This window comes from Scyliorhinus canicula, chromosome 4 (genome assembly GCF_902713615.1).
Source record: "Scyliorhinus canicula chromosome 4, sScyCan1.1, whole genome shotgun sequence".
Lineage (NCBI taxonomy): Eukaryota > Metazoa > Chordata > Chondrichthyes > Carcharhiniformes > Scyliorhinidae > Scyliorhinus > Scyliorhinus canicula.
This window is the reverse complement of record NC_052149.1, coordinates 133,098,729-133,121,668: the sequence shown is the minus strand read 5'-3', so window position 1 is coordinate 133,121,668 and position 22,940 is coordinate 133,098,729. Positions and strand designations below refer to the sequence as shown.

Below are 22,940 nucleotides of genomic sequence, written 5' to 3'. Positions count from 1 at the left end.
CTTTGGAGCAGCACGTGACAGTCGACTAGGGAACAGGCAATTCTGGATTTGGTGATGTGTAACGAGGCAGACTTGAAGGTGAAGGAACCCTTAGGGAGCAGTGACCACAATATGATAGAATTTATCCTGCAGTTTGAGAGGGAGAAGCTGCAATCAGATGTATTAGAATTAAATAAGGGTAACTACAAAGACATGAGGGAGGAGCTGGCCAGAGTTGATTGGAGAAGGAGCCCAGCAGGGAAGACAGTGGAACAGCAATGGCAGGAGTTTTTGGGGGTTATTAGGGAGGCACAACAGAAATTCATCGCAAGGAGGAGGAAACATGCGAAGGGGAGGACAAGGCATCCATGGCTGACAAGGGATGTAAAGGACAGCATCAAGGCTAAAGAGAAAGCATACAAAATGGCGAGGATTAATGGAGGATTGGGAAACCTTTAAAAGCGAGCAGAGGACAATTAAAAAAGCAATAAGGGGGGAGAAGATGAAGTATGAGTGCAAGCTATCTAGTTATATAAAGGAAGATAGGAAGAGTTATTTTCAATATTTACAAGGTAAGAGAGAGGGAAAAGTAGACATTGGACCTGGAAAATATGGCTGGAGAAGTAATAATAGGAAATAAAGAAATGGCAGACAAACTGAATAGTTACTTTGCATCAGTCTTCACAGTGGAAGGCACCAGTGGGGTGCCAGAGCTCCAGGAGAACCAGGCGGCAGAGGTGTGTGTGGTGGCCATCACTGAGGAGAAGGTTCTGGGGAAACTGAAAGGTCTGAGGGTGGATAAATCACTTGGACTGGATGGACCACACCCTTGGGTTCTAAAAGAGATAGCCGAGGAGATTGTAGAGGTATTGATGATGATCTTTCAGGCATCTCTGGAGACAGAAAGGGTCCCAGAGGACTGGAAAGTTTCTAATGTAACATCGCTGTTTAAGGGAGGGAGGGGGGCAGAAGATGGGAAATTATAGGCCGGTTAGCCTGAATTCAGTGATTGGTGAGATTTTAGAGTCCGTTATTAAAGATGAAATTGCAGAGTACTTGGAAGTGCATGGTAAAATAGGACTGAGTCAGCACAGCTTTGTCAAGGGGAGGTCATGTCTGACAAATCTGTTTGAGTTCTGAGAAAGTAACAAGGAGGTGAGACAAAGGAAAACCAGTGGACGTGATTTATTTAGATTTCCAGAAGGCCTTTGACAAGGTGCCGCATAGGAGACTGTTAAATAAGTTAAAAGCCCATGGTATTAAGGGTAAGGTCTGGCATGGATAGAGGATTGGTTGACTGGCAGAGGCAGAGAGTGGGGATGATGCACGATCAATTGCACAAAGACGAGAGTTGGATACAAATGAGGCTTTAGTGTTGTAAGATGTGTGGCCTTCCACAGCAGCTGACAAAATGGCTGCAGCATGGAGGACACACACATTTATACTCCGTCTACTGGGCGGGGGTCAGCAGGCAGGGACTACCGACGTACCTGTAGTACAGGTCCTACCATACATCACCTAATATAGGTGTAACAGTGGTTTACCACATTCACCCCCTGTTAAAATTGAGTCCGGCGGTGGTGGTGGAGAATTATATACAACAAATGAGCTACACATTTACAATATTGGGGAGAGAAAAAAAAATGTCTTTTGAAGTCCAGTGGACCAGTTAGAGGTTATGCTGCAATTTTATAAGGTGTTAGTGAGGCCACACCTGGAGTATTGTGTTCAATTTTGGTCTCCTTACTTGAGAAAGGACATACTGGCACTGGAGGGTGTGCAGAGGAGATTCACTAGGCTAATCCCAGAGCTGAAGGGGTTGGATTACAAGGAGAGGTTGAGTAGACTGGGACTGTACTCGTTGGAATTTAGAAGGATGAGGGGGGATCTTATAGAAACATATAAAATTATGAAAGGAATAGATAGGATAGATGCGGGCAGGTTGTTTCCACTGGCGGGTGAAAGCAGAACTAGGGGGCATAGCCTCAAAATAAGGGGAAGTAGATTTAGGACTGAGTTTAGGAGGAATTTCTTCACCCAAAGGGTTGTAAATCTATGGAATTCCTTGCCCAGTGAAATAGCAGAGGCTCCTTCATTAAATGTTTTTAAGATAAAGATAGATAGTTTTTTGAAGAATAAAGGGATTAAGGGTTATGGTGTTCAAAGAACAAAGAAGAAAGAAGAAAGAAAATTACAGCACAGGAACAGGCACTTCGGCCCTCCCAGCCTGTGCCGATCCAGATCCTTTATCTAAACCTGTCCCCTATTTTCTAAGGTCTACTTCCCTCTGTTCCCGCCCGTTCATATATCTAGATGCATCTTAAATGATGCTATCGTGCCCGCCTCTACCACCTCTGCTGGTAAAGCGTTCCAGGCACCCACCACCCTCTACGTAAAAAACTTTCCACGCATATCTCCCTTAAACTTTCCTCCTCTCACCTTGAAATCGTGACCCCTTGTAATTGACACCCCCAATCTTGGAAAAAGCTTGTTTCTATCCACCCTGTCCATACCTCTCATAATTTTGTAGACCTAAATCAGGTCCCCCCCCTCAACATCCGTCTTTCCAACGAAAACAATCCTAATCTACTCAACCTTTCTTCATAGCTAGCACCCTCCATACCAGGCAACATCCTGGTGAACCTCCTTTGCACCCTCTCTAAAGCATCCACATCCTTCTGGTAATGTGGCGACCAGAACTGCACGCAGTATTCCAAATGTGGCCGAACCAAAGCCCTATACAACTGTAACATGACCTGCCGACTCTTGTACTCAATACCTCGTCCGATGAAGGCAAACATGCTGTATGCCTTCTTGACCACTCTATCGACCTGAGTTGCCACCTTCAGGGTACAGTGGACCTGAACTCCCAGATCTCTCTGTACATCAATTTTCCCCGGGCCGGAAAGTGGAGCCGAGACCACAAAAGATCAGCCATGATCTCATTGGATGGCGGAGCAGGCTCGAGGGGCCAGATGGCCTACTCCTGCTCCTAGTTCGTATGTTCTTATTAACCGGTCCGCGGACTTGATGTGCCGCTGGGAGCGATGCAGCAGTGGCGGCGATGCCGATGCTGGTCTGATCTTCGGTGACTCCGGGAGCATACTGAAATCCTCTTCATCCTCGGGCGTGGGCAGGGAGAGGACGGATGGTCCTGGGGGAGGGGGGGGGGGGGGGGGGGGGGGGGGGTGGTTGCTGCTGGGTGCGCCGGAGAAGGGGAGGGTGGTGGCGGGCCGGAGGGGTGTGTGTGTGGGGAACCTGCTGGTGCCAGGTCCCTGAGGGAGACAGTATCCTGGCTGCCGTCGGGGTACGCCACATCGGCATACTGGGGGTTTGCATGGAGCAATTGCACCCTCTCCACCAACGGGTCCACCTTGTGGAGTCGGACATGCCTACGGAGCAGGACGGGTCCTGGAGCTGCAAGCCAAGTCGGGAGCGACACCTCGGATATGGACTTCCTGGGGAAGGCAAAAAGATGTTCATGGGGTTTGTTGTTAGTGGCAATGCACAGTAGTGACCGAATGGAGTGTGGTACATCAGGAGGACCTCCTGCCAGCGGGAAGCCGGGAGGTTCCTGGACCGTAGGGCCAGTTGGACGGCCCTCCATACCGTCCCATTCTCCCTCTTTACCTGTCCGCTTCCCCGGGGGTTGTAGCTGGTCGTCCTGCTGGAGACAATTCCCGTGCTGAGCAGGAACTGACGCAGCTCATCACTCATGAATGAGGATCCCCTGTCACTGTGGATGTAGGTGGGGAAACCGAACAGAGCGAAGATTGTGTTGAGGGCTTTGATGACGTCATGTCGGGGTATGGGATGGCAAAGGGGAATCTGGAGTACTCATCGACCAGACTGAGAAAATACATGTTACGGTTGGTGGAGGGGAGGGGTCCTTTGAAATCCATGCTGAGACGTTCAAAGGGGCGGGAGGCTTTCACCAGGCGCGCACGGTCTGGCTGGTAAAAGTGCAGTTTGCTCTCCGCACAAACCTGGCAGTCCCTGGTGACTGTCCGTACTTCCTCGACGGAGTAGGGCAGATTGCGGGCCTTTATAAAATGGTACAACCGTGTGACTCCTGGGTGACAAAGGCTGTCGTGCAGGGCCCTGAGTCGGTCTACTTGTGCGCTGGCACATGTACCTCGGGATAGGGCGTCAGAGGGCTTGTTGAGCTTGCCGGGGCGATACAAAACCTCGTAATTGTAGGTGGAGAGCTCGATCCTCCACCTCAAGATCTTATCATTCTTGATCTTTCCCCGCTGTGTGTTATCGAACATGAAGGCTACCGACCGTTGGTCAGTGAGGAGAGTGAATCTCCTGCCGGCCAGGTAATGCCTCCAATGCCGCACAGCTTCAAAGATAGCATGGGCCTCTTTTTCGATGGACGAGTGCCAAATTTCTGAGGCATGATGGGTGCGGGAAAAGAATGCCCCGGGTCTGCCTGCCTGATTAAGGGTGGAGGCTAGGACGACGTCTGATGCGTCACTCTCTACTTGAAAGGGCAGTGTCCCGTCCACTGCGTGCATCCCGGCCTTGGCGATATCGGTTCTGATACGGGCAAAGGCCTGTTGTTCCTCGTCCATCAGGGGAAAATGCGTGACTGTATGAATGGGCAAGCCTTGTCCGCATAGTTTGGGACCCACTGGGCGTAGTATGAAAAGAACCCGAGGCAGCGCTCGAGGGCCTTGGGGCAGTGGGGGAGGGGGAGCTCCACGAGGGGGCGCATGTGGTCGGGATCGGGCCCCAGAACTCCGTTCTGGACCACATAGCCAAGGATGGCTAAGTGGGTCGTGCTAAACACGCACTTCCCCTTATTGTAGGTGAGGTTTATGAGAGTGGCGGTGTGGAGAAATTTAGCACGGTTGGCATCGTGGTCCTGCTGATCATCGCCGCAGATTATGACGTTGTCCAGGTACGGAAAGGTGGCCCGCAAACCGTACCAGTCGACCATTCGGTCCCTCTCCCTTTGGAAGACCGAGACCACGTTGGTGACGCCGAAAGGAACCCTGAGGAAGTGATAGAGGCGACCCCGTCCGCCTGGAAGGCAGTGTATGGTCGGTCCGATTTACGGATGGGGAGCTGGTGGTACGCGGATTTCAGGTCAACCGTTGAGAAGACCCGGTACTGTGCAATCTGATTGACTATATCAGATATGCGTGGGAGGGGGTACGCGTCGAGCTGCGTGTACCGATTGATGGCCTGGCTGTAGTCCACGACCATTCTGTGTTTCTCCCCAGTTTTAACTTCTACTACTTGGGCTTTCTAGGGGCTGTTGCTGGCCTCGATGATGCCTTCCCGAAGCAGCAGCTGGACCTCGGACCTGATGAAGGTCCTATCCTGGGTGTTGTACCGTCTGCTCCTGGTGGCGACGGGTTTGCAATCCGGGGTTAGATTTGCGAAGAGGGAAGGCGGATCGACCTTTAGGGTCGCGAGGCTGCACACAGTGAGGGATGTTAGGGGCCCACCAAATTTCAGGGTTAGGCACTGGAGATTACACTGGAAGTCCAGGCCGAGTAGTGGAGCAGCGCAGACACAGAGGCAGAAGCCGCTGAATTCCATGCCCTGGACCGTATGTGCTGTCCTTGGAAAGGGTCCAGTGGAGGTTCACAAGAATGATCCCTGGAATGAAGAGGTTGTCGTATGAGGAACGTTTGAGGATCCTGGGACTGTACTTGGAGTTTAGAAGGATGAGGGGCCATAGGGCACCCTGTCTCCTACCGCGTTTGAATGTGAAATACCCAGAGTTTGAATTATTTGTTCGCACACTTACCTTTGGCTCTTTATATAACAGATGCACCCATGCCCCAAAATTTGGCCCTATCCCAAACCTCTCCAGTACCTCCATCAGATAATCCCATTCTACCCGATCAAATGCCTTCTCTGCATCCACAGCTACCACTTCAATCTCCCTTCCCTCAGCTAGAGAGAGGCCTACATTCAGCAACCTCCTCATGTTCGAAAACAATTGCCGTCTGGTCCTCCTCCATCACCTTCGAGACACCCTTCCAGCCTTAACGCTCACACCTTTGCCAGAATTTTGGCATCTACGTTCAGCAGATAAATGGATCTATACGACCCACACTCCACTGGGTACTTATCTTTCTTTAGCAGTAACAAGATGGAATCTTGCCCCATAGTTTGTGGCAAGACACCTCTGTCCATCGTGTCTTCAAACATGCCCACCATCAGCGGCGCCAGCTTGTCTTTAAATTTCTTATAGAATTCGGCTGGGAACCAGTCGGCTCTGCCGCCTTCCCCGTCTGTATCCTCCCAATTGCCGCCTTCACCTCTTGCACCCTCCCCGGCTCTTCCAAGCCTGCTGTATCCTCCTATCCCAACCTCGGGTACTCTAGCCCATCCAAGAACTCCCTCATCTCACGTTCCTCCTATATAGATCTCTATAAAATTCTTAAAATTCTTTAAATTCTTCATTAATCTGCTCCGGAGCCACCACCAACTTCCCTGCCTTATTCCGTATCTGAACTATCTCTCTCTTTGCTGCCTCCCTTCGAAGTTGGCCAGTCAGCATGCCTCTTGTCTTGCTCCATACTCATGTACCGCCCCTTTCACCTTTCTTAGCTGACATGCCACTTTCCCCGTAGACAGTTAACTGAACCTCGCTTGTGGCTCCTTCCTCTTAACCGGAAGACCTGGGCCCGTGCCCTCAGCATACCTCCCATCTACCTCTAAAATCTCCTCCATCAGTCTTTGGCATTATTCCCTCTCCACCCTAACTACCTTAGTCTTGAACGAAATCGCCTCCCCCCTTACTGCCTCCCAAGCCACCGATTGCGAGACCCCCCCCCCCCCCCCCACCCCGTACAATTAAACATCACATGCCCCTCGATCACCTTTCCAATCTTCTAACAGAAGCTCTGGCCTGCTAGTAATCCCACATCCATTCTGCACCCCAGCATCTGAGTTACCTCCTTTTCCAGTAACACATCCATCCAGTGTGGGGCATGATCCAAAATCACGATTGCTGAATACTCAGATCTCCAAATCCCAGCCAATAGTACCTTTCCCACCATGAAGAAGTCAATTCTTGAATACATCTTGTGTACCACATGCAGTCACTAATGCCACCAGCCTACCCGTTACTACTACTTACCTGCCTCCCTGGACCTTCTCCATCTTGTACCGTACCCTCTTGCCTACCTGTACCGCCACACCTCGGGTTGTCTGGTCCCTCACCTCCCCAATCACTAGTCAAACTCTGCTGGCTAGTGCGGGGGCCCCTACCCAAACCCCCACCCTTCCTCTCAATCCCCTCTTCCATAGCTCAATCTCAGGAACCAAAAACCGCACCAACAACCCCCCCACCCCACCCCCCCACCCCCCACCACCTCCACCAAAGCTAGTGCACACATCCCCCAACCCCAAAGTACTTATGACAAACTCACAGCAAGACTACCACCCCACATTCAACCAACCCCAAGACCACTACATTCCCGCCACTCTGTACAGAATTGTAAAACACTAGAAACAAAAAACAAAGACAAATCTCCCCCTTCTCAGTCCAATCCTTCAGCCTTCACAAACACCTCCACCATTCCAAAGTGGAGATCCTTCGAGATGTACGTCATCCTCAATGTCGTGGGATAGACCACTCCAAACCGCTCGCCCTTGTTGTCTAGAGCCGCCAACACCCGAAAGTCACCCCCCTTTTCGCCAAATCCATCATCAAATCTTAGTAAATTCCAGCACCCTCCCATTTCATCGCTCGCCTCTGTTTTCCCAAGTTTAGGACCTTTTCCTTGGTACAATACTTGTGGAAGTGAAGTATAACTGTTCTTGGCGGCTCATTCGCTTTCAGCCTTAGCGACTGATGTGCCTGTCCAGCTCATATTGGGAGGGTTCCTCTCCCCACCCCCTCTCCGCAAACCCCCCCCCCCTCCGCCACCCTCCCTCCTCTCCGCCCCCCCCCCCCCTCTCCGGCCCCCCCTCCTCCTCTCCGCCCCCCCCTCCTCTCCGCCCCACCACTCCTCTCCGCCCCACCCATCAACTCCGCCAGCAACTTTGCAAAGTATTCAGTCGGCCTCGGGCCCTCCACCCCTTCTGGCAGACCCAGGATCTGAAGATTTTGCTTCCTTGACCTGTCCTCCAGGTCCTCTACCTTAGCTTTGCGCCCTTTATTCACCTGGGCCACTCCCCACAACTCCTCACCCATCGAAGTGATCTGGCCGCTGTGCTGTAACGTAGCCTCCTCCATCCCCTTCAACTTCTCTCCTTGCTCTCTTATCTTGCCCGCATTCTTCGACACAGCCGCCTTTACCGGAGCCATCGCCTCTTCCACGCACATTTTTATCACAGCCATCATTTCTCTTTGCATCACCTCCATATGCTTGGCAAGCAACTTTTCAAATTCTCCAGACATCACTTCAATCAGATAATCCACTGTGAGGGGAGCGGCGCCACATTGTGCTCCTTTCCCCGCCATCTTTTTCCCACCCGAGACATCGACTCACTCAACCACGAATTTTTGTTAGCCCTCTTCTTTCCGCCCTTCTTCTTCTGGGCCTTTGACATTACAATGTCTTCCTGCACCGATTTATTCAAAAATTGCTCTTGGGATCGGGCATTAAGGTTCAGAAAACCCCAAAAATTCAAGTCAGAACTTCCCACATGCAACCTCCGTATACATGGCATCACTGGAAGTCGACTGTGGGAACATGTTCTGGTGGGAAATTATACCTCAGGCGAAAAGTGGACTTGAGCAATTGCATTAGCCAAAACAGGTCTGATTTCATATACTGCACAATCTAACGATGAATGAATCTGGCGTCGGCAAACTGACCAATTATTGTCTGCACGTAGAGAGAGTACAGTACCAACGAATCAACAGGTGGTGTGGTACCCAGGTATCTGCTGCCCTCGTCTTTCTGGATAGTACTGGTTGTGGGTTTTTGAAGGTGCTGACTAAGAAGCCTTGGTGCGTTACTGCTGTGCATCTTGTAGATGGTATACACATCTACTACACTTCATCAGTGATGGAGGGAGTGAATGTTTGTGGAAGGGGGAGCAATCAAGCTAACTTCTTGAGTGTTGTTGGAGCTCCGCACATTCAGGTAAGTGGAGAGTATTCCATTACACTCCTGACTTGTGCCTCGTAGTTGGCGGACAGGCTTTGGAGAGTCAGGAGATGAGTTACCGAACATCTGTCAGAGTGAAAATGTTAGAAGCCATTCTTAAGCCACTCTTCAGGGCATTGGGAAAATTCAAGGCAATCAGGAAGAATCAACATGATTTTGTGAAAGGGAAAGCATGTTTAATCAATTTATTGGCGTTCTTTGAAGCTATCACAGGTGCTGTGGATAAAGGAGAACCGCTGGATGTACTATGCTTAGATTTCCAGAAGGCATTTGATAAGGTGCCACATCAAAGGTCATTGCAGAATATAAAACTGATTGTGCCGGGAGTAACATATTGTCATGGACTGAAGACTGGCAAGCTCACAGGAAACAAGACAGTTGGCAGAAATGTTTTTTTTCCTAGTTGGTAGAAAGTGACAAGTGGTGTTCCACAACGATCAGTGCTGGGACCTCAACTTTCTTCAATTTAGATAAAAGACTGGGTTGAAGGGACTGAAGGTATAGTTGTTAAATTTACTGACAAGAAGAAGATGCAAAAGTACTCTGTGAAAGGACATAGAGATAGATAGAGAGGTAGAGAAATACAGCACAGAACAGGCCCTTTGGCCCACGATATTGTGCCGAACTTTTGTCCTAGGTTAATCATAGAATTTTAGACACTAAGGGCAATTTAGCATGGCCAATCCACCCAACCTGCACATCTTTGGACCGTGGGAGGAAACCGGAGTACCCGGAGGAAACCCACACACACACGGGGAGGATGTGCAGACTCCACACAGACAGTGACCCAAGTCGAAATCGAACCTGGGACCCTGAAGCTGTGAAGCAATTGTGCTATTCACAATGCTACCGTGCTGCCCTTAAGAACAAATTAATCTACACTCCATTATTCTACCCTAATCCATGTACCTATCCAATAGCCGCTTGAAGGTCCCTAACGTTTCCGACTCAACTACTTCCACAGGCAGCGCATTCCATGCCCCCACAACTCTCTGGGTAAAGAACCTACCTCTGACATCCCCCTGTTTACCTGAAATTTATGTCCCCTTGTAATAGTTTGTTCCACCCGGGGAAAAGGTCTCTGACTGTCTAATCTAATGGACTGTCTAATGGGGCAGCACGGTAGCATGGTGGTTAGCATAAATGCTTCACAGCTCCAGGGTCCCAGGTTTGATTCCCGGCTGGGTCACTGTCTGTGCGGAGTCTGCACGTCCTCCCCGTGTGTGCGTGGGTTTCCTCCGGGTGCTCCGGTTTCCTCCCACAGTCCAAAGATGTGCGGGTTAGGTGGATTGGCCAGGCTAAATTGCCCTTACTGTCCTAAAAAAAAAATAATGTTAATGGGGGTTGTTGGGTTACTGGTATAGGGTGGATACGTGGGCTTGAGTAGGGTGATCATTGCTCGGCACAACATGGAGGGCCGAAGGGCCTGTTCTGTGCTGTACTGTTCTAATTCTAAAAAAAAAAAATTCTAACTTCAACCTATATTACCTCAGTAGGCAGATCCCCCTCGAACTGCCTTTCTGCAGCTGATATACTATCTCTAATTAACAATGCCACCCCCCCCCCCCCCCAACCTCTTTACCACCCTCCCTAATCTTATTGAAACATTGATAACCAGGAACCTCCAACAACCATTTCTGCCCCTCTTCTATCCAAGTTTCCGTGATGGCCACCACATCGTAGTCCCAAGTACCGATCCATGCCTTAAGTTCACCCACCTTATTCCTGATGCTTCTTGCATTGAAGTATACACACTTCAACCCATCTCCTTGCCTGCAAGTACTCTCCTTTGTCAGTGTTACCTTCCCCACTGCATCACTACGTGCTTTGGCGTCCTGAATATCGGCTTCCTTAGTTGCTGGACTACATATCCGATTCCCATTCCCCTGCCAAATTAGTTTAAACCCTCCCGAAGAGTACTAAAAAACTTCCCGCCCAGGATATTGGTGCCCCTCTGGTTCAGATGCAACCCGTCCTGCTGGTACAGGTCCCACCTTCCCCAGAATGCGCTCCAATTATCCAAATACCTGAAGCCCTCCCTCCTACACCATTCCTGTAGCCACGTGTTCAACTGCACTCTCTCCCTATTCCTAGCCTCGCTATCACGTGGCACCAGCAACAAACCAGAGATGACAACTCTGTCTGTCCTGGTTTTTAACTTCCAGCCTAACTCCCTAAACTTGTTTATTACCTCCACACCCCTTTTCCTACCTAAGTCGTTGGTACCAATGTGCACCACGACTTCTGGCTGTTCACCCTCCCCTTTCAGGATCCTGAAGACACGATCCGAGATATCCCTGGCCCTGGCACCCGGGAGGCAACATACTTTCCGGGAGTCTCGCTCACGACCACAGAATCTCCTATCTATTCCCCTAACCATTGAATCTCCTATTACTATTGCAAGTAAGGGACACAGGGGCACAGATAGGCGAGTCGGCAAGAATCAGGCAAACAACTGGTCAGATGCACACTGCCCTGTACCTGACAAACACTCTGCCCCATCACACCCTGCCCCATCCCTGCCTGGCACACCTGCCCACTGACCCGCCTGGCACACCTGGCCACCGACCCGCCTGGCACACCTGCTCACCGACCCACCTGGCACACCTGCCCACCGACCCGCCTGGCACACCTGCCCACCGACCCGCCTGGCACACCTGCCCACCGACCCGCCTGGCACACCTGCCCACCGTCCCGCCTGGCACACCTGCCCACCGACCCGCCTGGCACACCTGCCCACCGACATGCCTGGCACACCTGCCCACTGACATGCCTGGCACACCTGCCCACCAACATGCCTGGCACCTGCCACCCAACCCGCCTGGCACACTTGCCCACCGACCCGCCTGGCACATCAGCCCACCGACCGGCCACGCACACCTGCCCACTGACCCACCTGCCCACCGACCTGCCTGGCACACCTGCCCACTGACATGCCTGGCACACCTGCCCACCAACATGCCTGGCACCTGCCACCCAACCCGCCTGGCACACTTGCCCACCGACCCGCCTGGCACACCTGCCCACCGACCGGCCTGGCACCTGCCCACCGACCGGCCTGGCACCTGCCCACCGACCGGCCTGGCACCTGCCCACCGACCGGCCTGGCACCTGCCCACCGACCGGCCTGGCACCTGCCCACCGACCGGCCTGGCACACCGGCCCACTCATCAGACACTGACTAGGGCATGCCGGTCACTATCTGACTGCTTGGTAGTTACTGGCTGATCGGTTTTTCAACAGGAAACAGTTTGTTCTGACTCCTGCTGCAGCTTGCTGTGGTTTAGAGAGAGTCACATCCTGTCCGGAAGCTGCAACCAGTAACACTGTCAGCTACAAAACAGTCAAAGCTGACACCGGCTGGGCATCCCAGTCACAGTTCAATTCTCAAAGAGTTGATTATAGTGGGGGACAGGAAAATGTCAAATGGCACTAACTTGATTGAGTTTTTCGAGGAGGTCACAAAGATGATTGATGCAGGTAGGGCAGTGGATGTTGTCCATATGGACTTCAGTAAGGCCTTTGACAAGGTCCCTCATGGTAGACTGGTACAAAAGGTGGAGTCACACGGGATCAGGGGTGAGCTGGCAAGATGGATACAGAACTGGCTAGGTCATAGAAGGCAGAGTAGCAATGGGAGGGTGCTTTTCTAATTGAAGGGCTGTGACTAGTGGTGTTCCGCAGGGATCAGTGCTAGGACCTTTGATGTTCGTAGCATATATAAATGATTTGGAGGAAAATATAACCGGTCTGATCAGCAAGTTTGCGGACGACACAAAGGTTGGTGGAATTGCGGATAGCGATGAGGACTGTCAGAGGATACAGCAGGATTTAGATCATTTGGAAACTTGGGCAATGAGATGGCAGATGGAGTTTAATCCGGATAAATGTGAGGTAATGCATTTTGGAAGGTCAAATGCAGGTAGGGAATATACAGTGAATGGTATTGGCAGTCAGAGAGATCTTGGTGTACAGGTCCGCAGGTCATTGAAAGGGGCAACACAGGTGGACAAGGTAATCTGTAGCCATCTGGGATGGCCACTTACAACAAGAAACATGGACGTTCGCAAAGCCTAAAGGGAAATATGGCCAATGTATAAGATTCAGGCAGACACAGAGCCTGAATGTATATTTGTGAGCAGAGAATCCAGACAGCATCGAAACCCCCAGCCGGTTAGTATTTTAACGACCGATCTCCGTAAGACAAAGGACTGATACTCAGGTAACCAATACAATTCCAGACACATTGGCGCCACTCCCTTTACCCAGGAAGCCAAGGTCGATGACTGATTAGGACACGCCCAGCCATCAAGGCACCCACCCCTTTATTGGCTCAGATCGAAGGCAGGGATCGAGAATTGCCCAATTAATTGGGTCCAAACCTAAGAACCCGCCCAAAAGAGTGCGACCCCCCCCCCCCCCCCCCCCCCCCCCCCCGAGGCTAAAGAGAGACACTGCCATGTGTTCGATCTCTTTTGGACCTGGTGCTCCGGCAACATCCACCTCTAATTGCAGCACCACGACCAGAAGAAAGTCCAAGTTCAACGCCCGCTGCCAGACGGATGAGCCCAGCTGAGCAGCAGTTACTTCTCCAGCCCCAGATTTGAACAAAGGCCACTGTTCCTCTGACCTAAGCCAGGTGCCTGAAGTTAAGTACAGGTTGTCATAGTTGTTCGGTGTAGTTTAGCTCATAGTGTTTATGTTGCATGTATAACTTAATCTTGTGTGTCAATAAAGTATTATTGAACTTGAACGAACTAACTGGTTATTGGTCTTTGATCGCTATCCGGTTGAACCTTGTGGTGGTGTCAATTGTTACATAGAACATATAGAACATAGAACACTACAGCGCAGTACGGGCCCTTCGGCCCTCGATGTTGCGCCGACCTGTGAAACCATCTGAAGCCTATCTGACCTACACTATTCCATTTTCATCAATATGTCCATCCAGAGACCACTTAAATGCCCTTAAAGTTGGCGAGTCTACTACTGTTGCAGGCAGGGCGTTCCACACCCCTACTACTCTCCGAGTAAAGAAACTGCCTCTGATATCTGTCCTATATCTATCACCCCTCAATTTAAAGCTATCTCCCCTCGTGTTGGTCATCACCATCCGAGGAAAAAGACTCTCACTGTCCACCCTATCTAAACCTCTGACTATCTTATATGTCTCTATTAAGTCACCTCTCAGCCTTCTCCTCTCTAACGAAAACAACCTCAATTCCCTGAGCCTTTCCTCGTAAGACCTTCCCTCCATACCAGGCAACATCCTAGTAAATCTCCTCTGAACCCTTTCCAAAGCTTCCACATCCTTCCTATAATGTGGTGACCAGAACTGCATGCAGTACTCCAGGTGCGGCCGCACCAGAGTTATGTACAGCTGCAGCATGACCTCGTGGCTCCGAAACTCAATCCCCCTACTGATAAAGGCTAGCACACCATAGGCCTTCTTAACAGCCCTATTAACCTGGGTGGCAACTTTCAGGGATTTATGTACCTGGATGCCGAGATCTCTCTGTTCATCTACACTACCAAGAATCTTGCCATTAGCCCAGTACTCTGCATTCCTGTTACTCCTTCCAAAGTGAACCACCTCACACATTTCCGCATTAAACTCCATCTGCCACCTCTCAGCCCAGCTCTGCAGCTTATCTATGTCCCTCTGTATCCTATAACATCCTTCAGCACTATCCACAACTCCACCGACCTTCGTGTCATCTGCAAATTTACTAACCCATCCTTCTACACCCTCTTCCAGGTCATTTATAAAAATGACAAACAGCAGTGGCCCCAAAACAGATCCTTGCGGTACACCACTAGTAACTGAACTCCAGGATGAACATTTGCCATCAACCACCACCCTCTGTCTTCTTTCAGCTAGCCAATTACTGATCCAAACCGCTAAATCACTTTCAATTCCATACTTCCTTATTTTCTGCAATAGCCTACCGTGGGGAACTTAATCAAACGCCTTACTGAAATCCATATACACCACATCAACAGCTTTACCCTGATCCACCTGTTTGGTCACCTTCTCAAAAAACTCAATAAGGTTTGTGAGGCATGACCTACCCTTCACAAAACCGTGTTGACTATCGCTAATCAACTTGTTCTTTTCAAGATGATTATAAACCCTATCTCTTATAACCTTTTCCAACATTTTACCCACAACCGAAGTAAGGCTCACAGGTCTATAATTACCAGGGTTATCTCTACTCCCCTTCTTGAACAAGGGGACAACATTTGCTATCCTCCAGTCTTCCGGCACTATTCCTGTTGACAAAGACGACATAAAGATCAAGGACAAAGGCTCTGCAATCTCCTCCCTGGCTTCCCAGAGAATCCTAGGATAAATCCCATCTGGCCCAGGGGACTTATCTATTTTGACATTTTCCAAAATTGCTAACACCTCCTCCTTTTGAACCTCAATTCCATCTAGCCTGGTCGACTGAACCCGAGTGTTCTCCTCGACAACATTGTCTTTCTCCAGTGTAAACACTGACGAAAAATATCCATTTAACGCTTCCCCTATCTCCTCTGATTCCACACACAACTTTCCACTACTATCCTTGATTGGCCCTAATCTTACTCGAGTCATTCTTTTGTTCCTGATATACCTATAGAAAGCCTTAGGGTTTTCCTTGATCCTATCCGCCAACGACTTTTCGTGTCCTCTCCTCGCTCTTCTTAACTCTCCCTTTAGGTCCTTCCTGGCTAACTTGTAATTCTCAAGTGCCCTAACTGAGCCTTCATGTCTCATCCTAACATAAGCCTTCTTCCTTCCTCTTGACAAGTGCTTCATAGAACATAGAACATAGAACGATACAGCGCAGTACAGGCCCTTCGGCCCTCGATGTTGCACCGACATGGAAAAAAAAAACTAAAGGCCATCTAACCTACACTATGCCCTTATCATCCATATGCTTATCCAATAAATTTTTAAATGCCCTCAATGTTGGCGAGTTCACTACTGTTGCAGGTAGGGCATTCCACGGCCTCACCACTCTTTGCGTAAAAAACCCACCTCTGACCTCTGTCCTATATCTATTACCCCTCCTTTTAAGGCTATGTCCCCTCGTGCTAGCCACCTCCATCCGCGGGAGAAGGCTCTCGCTGTCCACCCTATCTAACCCTCTGATCATTTTGTATGCCTCTATTAAGTCACCTCTTAACCTTCTTCTCTCTAACGAAAACAACCTCAAGTCCATCAGCCTTTCCTCATAAGATTTTCCCTCCATACCAGGCAACATCCTGGTAAATCTCCTCTGCACCCGTTCCAAAGCTTCCACGTCCTTCCTATAATGAGGCGACCAGAACTGTACGCAATACTCCAAATGCGGCCGTACCAGAGTTTGGTACAGCTGCATCATGACCTCATGGCTCCGGAACTCAATCCCTCTACCAATAAAGGCCAACACACCATAGGCCTTCTTCACAACCCTATCAACCTGGGTGGCAACTTTCAGGGATCTATGTACATGGACACCGAGATCCCTCTGCTCATCCACACTACCAAGAATTTTACCATTAGCCAAATATTCCGCATTCCTGTTATTCTTTCCAAAGTGAATCACCTCACACTTCTCCACATTAAACTCCATTTGCCACCTCTCAGCCCAGCTCTGCAGCTTATCTATGTCCCTCTGTAACCTGCAACATCCTTCCGCACTGTCTACAACTCCACCGACTTTAGTGTCGTCTGCAAATTTACTCACCCATCCTTCTGCGCCCTCCTCTAGGTCATTTATAAAAATGACAAACAGCAACGGCCCCAGAACAGATCCTTGTGGTACGCCACTCGTAACTGAACTCCATTCTGAACATTTCCCATCAACTACCACTCTCTGTCTTCTTTCAACTAGCCAATTTCTGATCCACATCTCTAAATCACCCTCAATCCCCAGCCTCCGTATTTTCTGCAATAGCCGACCGTGGGGAACCTTATCAAACGCTTTACTGAAATCCATATACACCACATCAACTGCTCTACCCTCGTCTACCTGTTCAGTCACCTTCTCAAAGAACTCGATAAGGTTTGTGAGGCATGACCTACCCTTCACAAAACCATGCTGACTATCCCTAATCATATTATTCCTATCTAGATGATTATAAATCGTATCTTTTATAATCCTCTCCAAGACTTTACCCACCACAGACGTTAGGCTCACCGGCCTATAGTTACCGGGGTTATCTCTACTCCCCTTCTTGAACAAAGGGACCACATTTGCTATCCTCCAGTCCTCTGGCACTATTCCTGTAGCCAATGATGACCTAAAAATCAAAGCCAAAGGCTCAGCAATCTCTTCCCTGGCTTCCCAGAGAATCCTAGGATAAATCCCATCCGGCCCCGGGGACTTATCTATTTTCACCTTGTCCAGAATTGCCAACACTTCTTCCCTACACACCTCAATGCCATCTATTCTAATAGCCTGGGTCTCAGCATTCTCCTCCTCAATATTATCTTTTTCTTGAGTGAATACTGACGAAAAGTATTCATTTAGTATCTCGCTTATCTCCTCAGCCTCCACACACAACTTCCCACCACTGTCCTTGACTGGCCCTACTCTTACCCTAGTCATTCTTTTATTCCTGACATACCTATAGAAAGCTTTTGGGTTTTCCTTGATCCTACCTGCCAAAGACTCTCATGTCCCCTCCTTGCTCGTCTCAGCTCTCTCTTTAGATCCTTCCTCGCTTCCTTGTAACTATCAAGCGCCCCAACTGAAACTTCACGCCTCATCTTCACATAGGCCTCCTTCTTCCTCTTAACAAGAGATTCCACTTCTTTGGTAAACCACGGTTCCCTCGCTCGACCCCTTCCTCCCTGCCTGACTGGTACGTACTTATCAAGAACATGTAATAGCTGTTCCTTGAACAAGCTCCACATATCCAGTGTGCCCAACCCTTGCAGCCTACTTCTCCAACCAACACATCCTAAGTCATGTCTAATGGCATCATAATTGCCCTTCCCCCAGCTATAACTCTTGCTCTGCGGGGTATACTTATCCCTTTCCATCACTAACGTAAAGGTCACCGAATTGTGGTCACTGTCTCCAAAGTGTTCACCTACCTCCAGATCTAACACCTGGCCTGGTTCATTACCCAAAACCAAATCCAAAGTGGCCTCACCTCTTGTTGGCCTGTCAACATATTGTGTCAGAAAACCCTCCTGCACACATTGTACAAAGAACGACCCATCCAATGTACTCGAACTATATCTTTTCCAGTCAATATTAGGAAAGTTAAAGTCTCCCATAACAACTACCCTGTTACTTTCGCTCTTTTCCAGAATCATCTTCGCCATCCTTTCCTCTACATCTCTAGAACTATTAGGTGGCCTATAGAAAACTCCCAACAGGGTGACCTCTCCTTTCCTGTTTCTAACCTCAGCCCATACTACCTCGGAAGAAGAGTCCCCATCTTGCATCCTTTCTACCACCGTAATACTGTCCTTGACTAGCAGCGCCACACCTCCCCCTCTTTTGCCCCCTTCTCTGACCTTACTAAAGCACCTAAACCCCGGAACCTGCAACAACCATTCCTGTCCCTGCTCTATCCATGTCTCTGAAATGGCCACAACATCGAAGTCCCAGGTACCAACCCATGCTGCCAGTTCCCCTACCTTATTTCATATACTCCTGGCATTGAAATAGACACACTTCAAACCACAGACCTGAACACTGCCGCCCTCCTGCGAAGTCAAAACTGTGCTCCTGACCTCTCTACTCTCAATCTCTCGCACCCCAAAACTACAATCCAGGTTCCCATGCCCCTGCTGAATTAGTTTAAACCCCCCCAAAGAGTACTAACAAATCTCCCCCCCAGGATATTGGTGCCCCTCAGGTTCAGATGTAGACCATCCTGTCTATAGAGGTCCCACCTTCCCCAGAAAGAGCCCCAGTTATCCAGAAATCTGAATCCCTCCCGCCTGCACCATCCCTGTAGCCACGTGTTTAATTGCTCTCTCTCCCTATTCCTCATCTCACTATCACGTGGCACGGGCAACAACCCAGAGATAACAACTCTGTTTGTTCTCGCTCTGAGCTTCCATCCTAGCTCCCTAAAGGCCTGCCTGACATCCTTGTCCCCTTTCCTACCTATGTCGTTAGTGCCAATGTGGACTACGACTTGGGGCTGCTCCCCCTCCCCCTTAAGGACCCGGAAAACACGATCCGAGACATCACGTACCCTTGCACCTGGGAGGCAACATACCAAACGTGAGTCTCTCTCGCTCCCACAAAATCTCCTATCTGTGCCCCTGACTATTGAGTCCCCAATTACTAATGTTCTACTCCTTTCCCCCCTTCCCTTCTGAGCAACAGGGACAGACTCCGTGCCAGAGGCCCGTACCCCATGGCTTACCCCTGGTAAGTCGTCCCCCCCACAAGTATCCAAAACGGTATACTTGTTACTCAGGGGAACGACCGCAGGGGGTCCCTGCACTGACTGCTTCTTCCCAGTCCCTCTTACAGTTACCCATCTATCTCCAGTCTTTGGTGTAACTACTTCCCTGAAGCTCCTATCTATGACCCCCTCTGCCTCCCGAATGATCCGAAGTTCATCCAGCTCAAGCTCCAGGTCCCTAACACGGTTTATGAGGAGCTGGAGTTGGGTGCACTTCCCACAGATGAAATCAGCAGGGACACTGACGGCGTCCCTCACCTCAAACATTCTGCAGGAGGAGCATTGTACTGCCTTCCCTGACATCCCCTCTAGATTAAAAAAAAACAAGAAAAAGAAAAAGAAAGGAAGAGCTTACCTGATATTACCTCAAACCCTGATCCCGCTGAAAGGTAAGCAAATTTAAAGGCACTCACTCACCTTCACGACAGGCCCCTGCTCCCGCTTCCCAACCACCGTGGGGTGGGGGGGTTGGTTAGAGGAGGAGGTAGGGTGGGAAACACTCACAAAGTGTTTCGGGTTTAACTGTCACTTGCCGACAGCCCCTCCACAAACCACCTTCAACTTAGGCTGACCGCACTGCACGTATGCAAATTTCCCCAGAACAGCTGATCAGTAGCTCTGCTCTGCTGCCCTCTGCTGGTTAAACTTAGTAAACCACGGTTCCCTTGCTCGACAACTTCCTCCCTGCCTGACAGGTACATACTTATCAAGGACACGCAGTAGCTGTTCCTTGAAAAAGCTCCACATTTCGATTGTACCCATCCCCTGCAGTTTCCTTCCCCATCCTATACATCCTAAATCTTGCCGAATAGCATCATAATTGCCTTTCCCCCAGCTATAATTCTTGCCTTGAGGTATATACCTATCCCTGCCCATTGCTAAAGTAAACATAACCGAGTTGTGATCACTATCACCAAAGTGCTCACCTACATCTAAATCTAACACCTGGCCGGGTTCATTACCTAGTACCAAATCCAATGTGGCCTCGCCCCTTGTTGGCCTGTCTACATACTGTGTCAGAAAACCCTCCTGCACACACTGCACAAAAACTGACCCATCTATAGTACTCGAACTATAGTATTTCCAGTCAATATTTGGAAAGTTAAAGTCCCCCATAACAACTACCCTGTTACTCTCGCTCCTGTCGAGAATCATCTTTGCAATCCTTTCCTCTACATCTCTGGAACTATTCGGAGGTCTATAGACAACTCCCAACAGGGTGACCTCTCCTCTACTGTTCCTAACCTCGGCCCATACTACCTCAGTAGACGAGTCCTCAAGCGTCCTTTCTACCGCTGTAATACTTTCCTTGATTAACAATGCCACACCCCCCCCTCTTTTACCATCTTCTCTGTTCTTACAGAAACATCTAAATCCTGGAACCTGCAACAACCATTCCTGTCCCTGCTCTACCCATGTCTCCGAAATCGCCACAACATCAAGATCCCAGGTATCAAACCATGCTGCAAGCTCACCAACCTTATTCCGGATGCTCCTGGCGTTGAAGTAGACACACTTCAAACCAGCGTCCTGCTTGCCAGTGCCCTCTTGCGAACTTTTAACCCTATCCCTGACCTCACTACTCTCAACATCCTGTACACTGGGACTACAATTTAGGTTCCCATCCCCCTGCTGAATTAGTTTAAACCCCCCCGAAGAGCACTAGCAAATCTACCCCCCAGGATATTGGTACCCCTCTGGTTCAGGTGAAGACCATCCTGTTTGTAGAGGTCCCACCTACCCCAGAATGAGCCCCAATTATCCAGGAGTTACCTGGCGACTCTGAAAGCAACATATCAATATCTACACAAAGAAAGGCAACCTTATTGACTGCCATATTTATAGCGAGAACGAGTAAAAAGAGCAACAAGTCAATAAGGCATACGGCATGAGCCTTCATTGGCCGTGGCATTGAGTATAAGAATTGGCAAGTCATGTTGCAGCTTTTTAGAACCTTAGTTAGGCCACACTTGGAGTATAGTGTTCAATTCTGGTCTCCACACTACCAGAAGGATGTGGAGGCTTCAGAGAGGGTGCAGAACAGATTTACCAGGATGTGGCCTGGCATTAGCTATGAGGAGCGATTGAATAAACTCGGTTTGTTCTCACTGGAACAACGGAGGTTGAGGGGCGACCTGATAGGAGGTCTACAAAATTATGAGGGGCATAGACAGGATGGATAGTCAGAGGCTTTTCCCCACGGTAGAGGGGTCAATTACTCGGGGGCATAGGTTTAATGTGCGAGGGGCAAGGTTTCGAGGAGATGTACGAGATAGGGTTGTTTTTTTGTTTTTTTTAACACAGAGGGTAGTGGATGCCTGGAACTCACTGCTGGGGGAGGTGGTGGAAGCAGGGACGATAAGGGGCATCTTGACAAATACATGAATAGGATGGGAATAGAGGGATACGGACCCTGAAAGTGTAGAAGATTTTAGTTTAGACGGGCAGCATGGTTGGCACGGGCTTGGAGGGCCGAAGGGCCTGTTCCTGTGCTGTACTTTTCTCTGTTCTTTGTCACAAGTTAGGGCAAAATAGTGAATTTTCAAAATGGTTAAAAAGGTTAGATTAATGAACACAATATATCTGTATCCTCTAGGACGTGTAGCATCTGCAGCATCCAGTACACACTCCAGCACAGATCTCAGTATCAGCGTTAAAAGCGAACCTTATTGTTAAGATACTGCCCCAGTTACCTGGCAGGGAACAAGACTCACCAATGTCCTGTCTCAGCTCCTCACACAGGCTTATGTGGGGAAATTGTAACATCTGCCGCCACTTCTTGCTCTTCCCTTTCCATTTCCCACCACCACCTGCATAGGGAAGAGAGAGAGAGATCACAGTATAGTTCACATCATCGGCTAGAGGTAGGGAGGGATCATAGATGTGAGACGTTTAGCTGCTGTCGTATAAAGAGTCAAAGGTTCTGCTGCTCATCCACAAAACATCTTTCATTTCCTTTAACAGACTTTGCACAAAACTCTAACATCACATCACCTGACACAAGGGGGGGGGGGGGAAGGGGAGTGCGAGGGAGGGAAGGAGGGATGGGCGAGAGAGGGGGAGGGAGGGATAGGGATGGGCGGGAGAGGGGGAGGGAGGGATAGGGAGGGGCGAGAGAGGGGGAGGGAGGGAGGGGCGAGAGAGGGGGAGGGAGGGAGGGGCGAGAGAGGGGGAGGGAGGGAGGGGCGAGAGAGGGGGAGGGAGGGAGGGGCGAGAGAGGGGGAGGGAGGGAGGGGCGAGAAAGGGGGAGGGAGGGAGGGGCGAGAGAGGGGGAGGGAGGGAGGGGCGAGAGGGGGGGAGGGAGGGAGGGGTGAGAGAGGGGGAGGGAGGGAGGGGCGAGAGAGGGGGAGGGAGGGAGGGGCGAGAGAGGGGGAGGGAGGGAGGGGCGAGAGAGGGAGAGGGAGGGAGGGGCGAGAGAGGGGAGGGAGGGAGGGGCGAGAGAGGGGGAGGGAGGGAGGGGCGAGAGAGGGG

General features: G+C 50.1%; 1 protein-coding gene across 4 annotated transcripts in view; it reads right to left on the bottom strand.

Moving 5' to 3' along the window:
* The window catches only part of grk6 (G protein-coupled receptor kinase 6), a 159,450-nt gene extending 137,176 nt beyond the window's left edge, over positions 1-22,274 (bottom strand). For all 4 annotated transcript variants that reach the window (XM_038795214.1, XM_038795216.1, XM_038795213.1 and 1 more), the window contains exon 1: positions 22,184-22,274. In XM_038795214.1, coding sequence (XP_038651142.1) covers positions 22,184-22,235 — 52 coding nt within the window. In that variant the 5' untranslated portion in view covers positions 22,236-22,274. The remainder of the gene's footprint in view (positions 1-22,183) is intronic.
* Between the last annotated feature and the right edge of the window lie 666 nt (positions 22,275-22,940).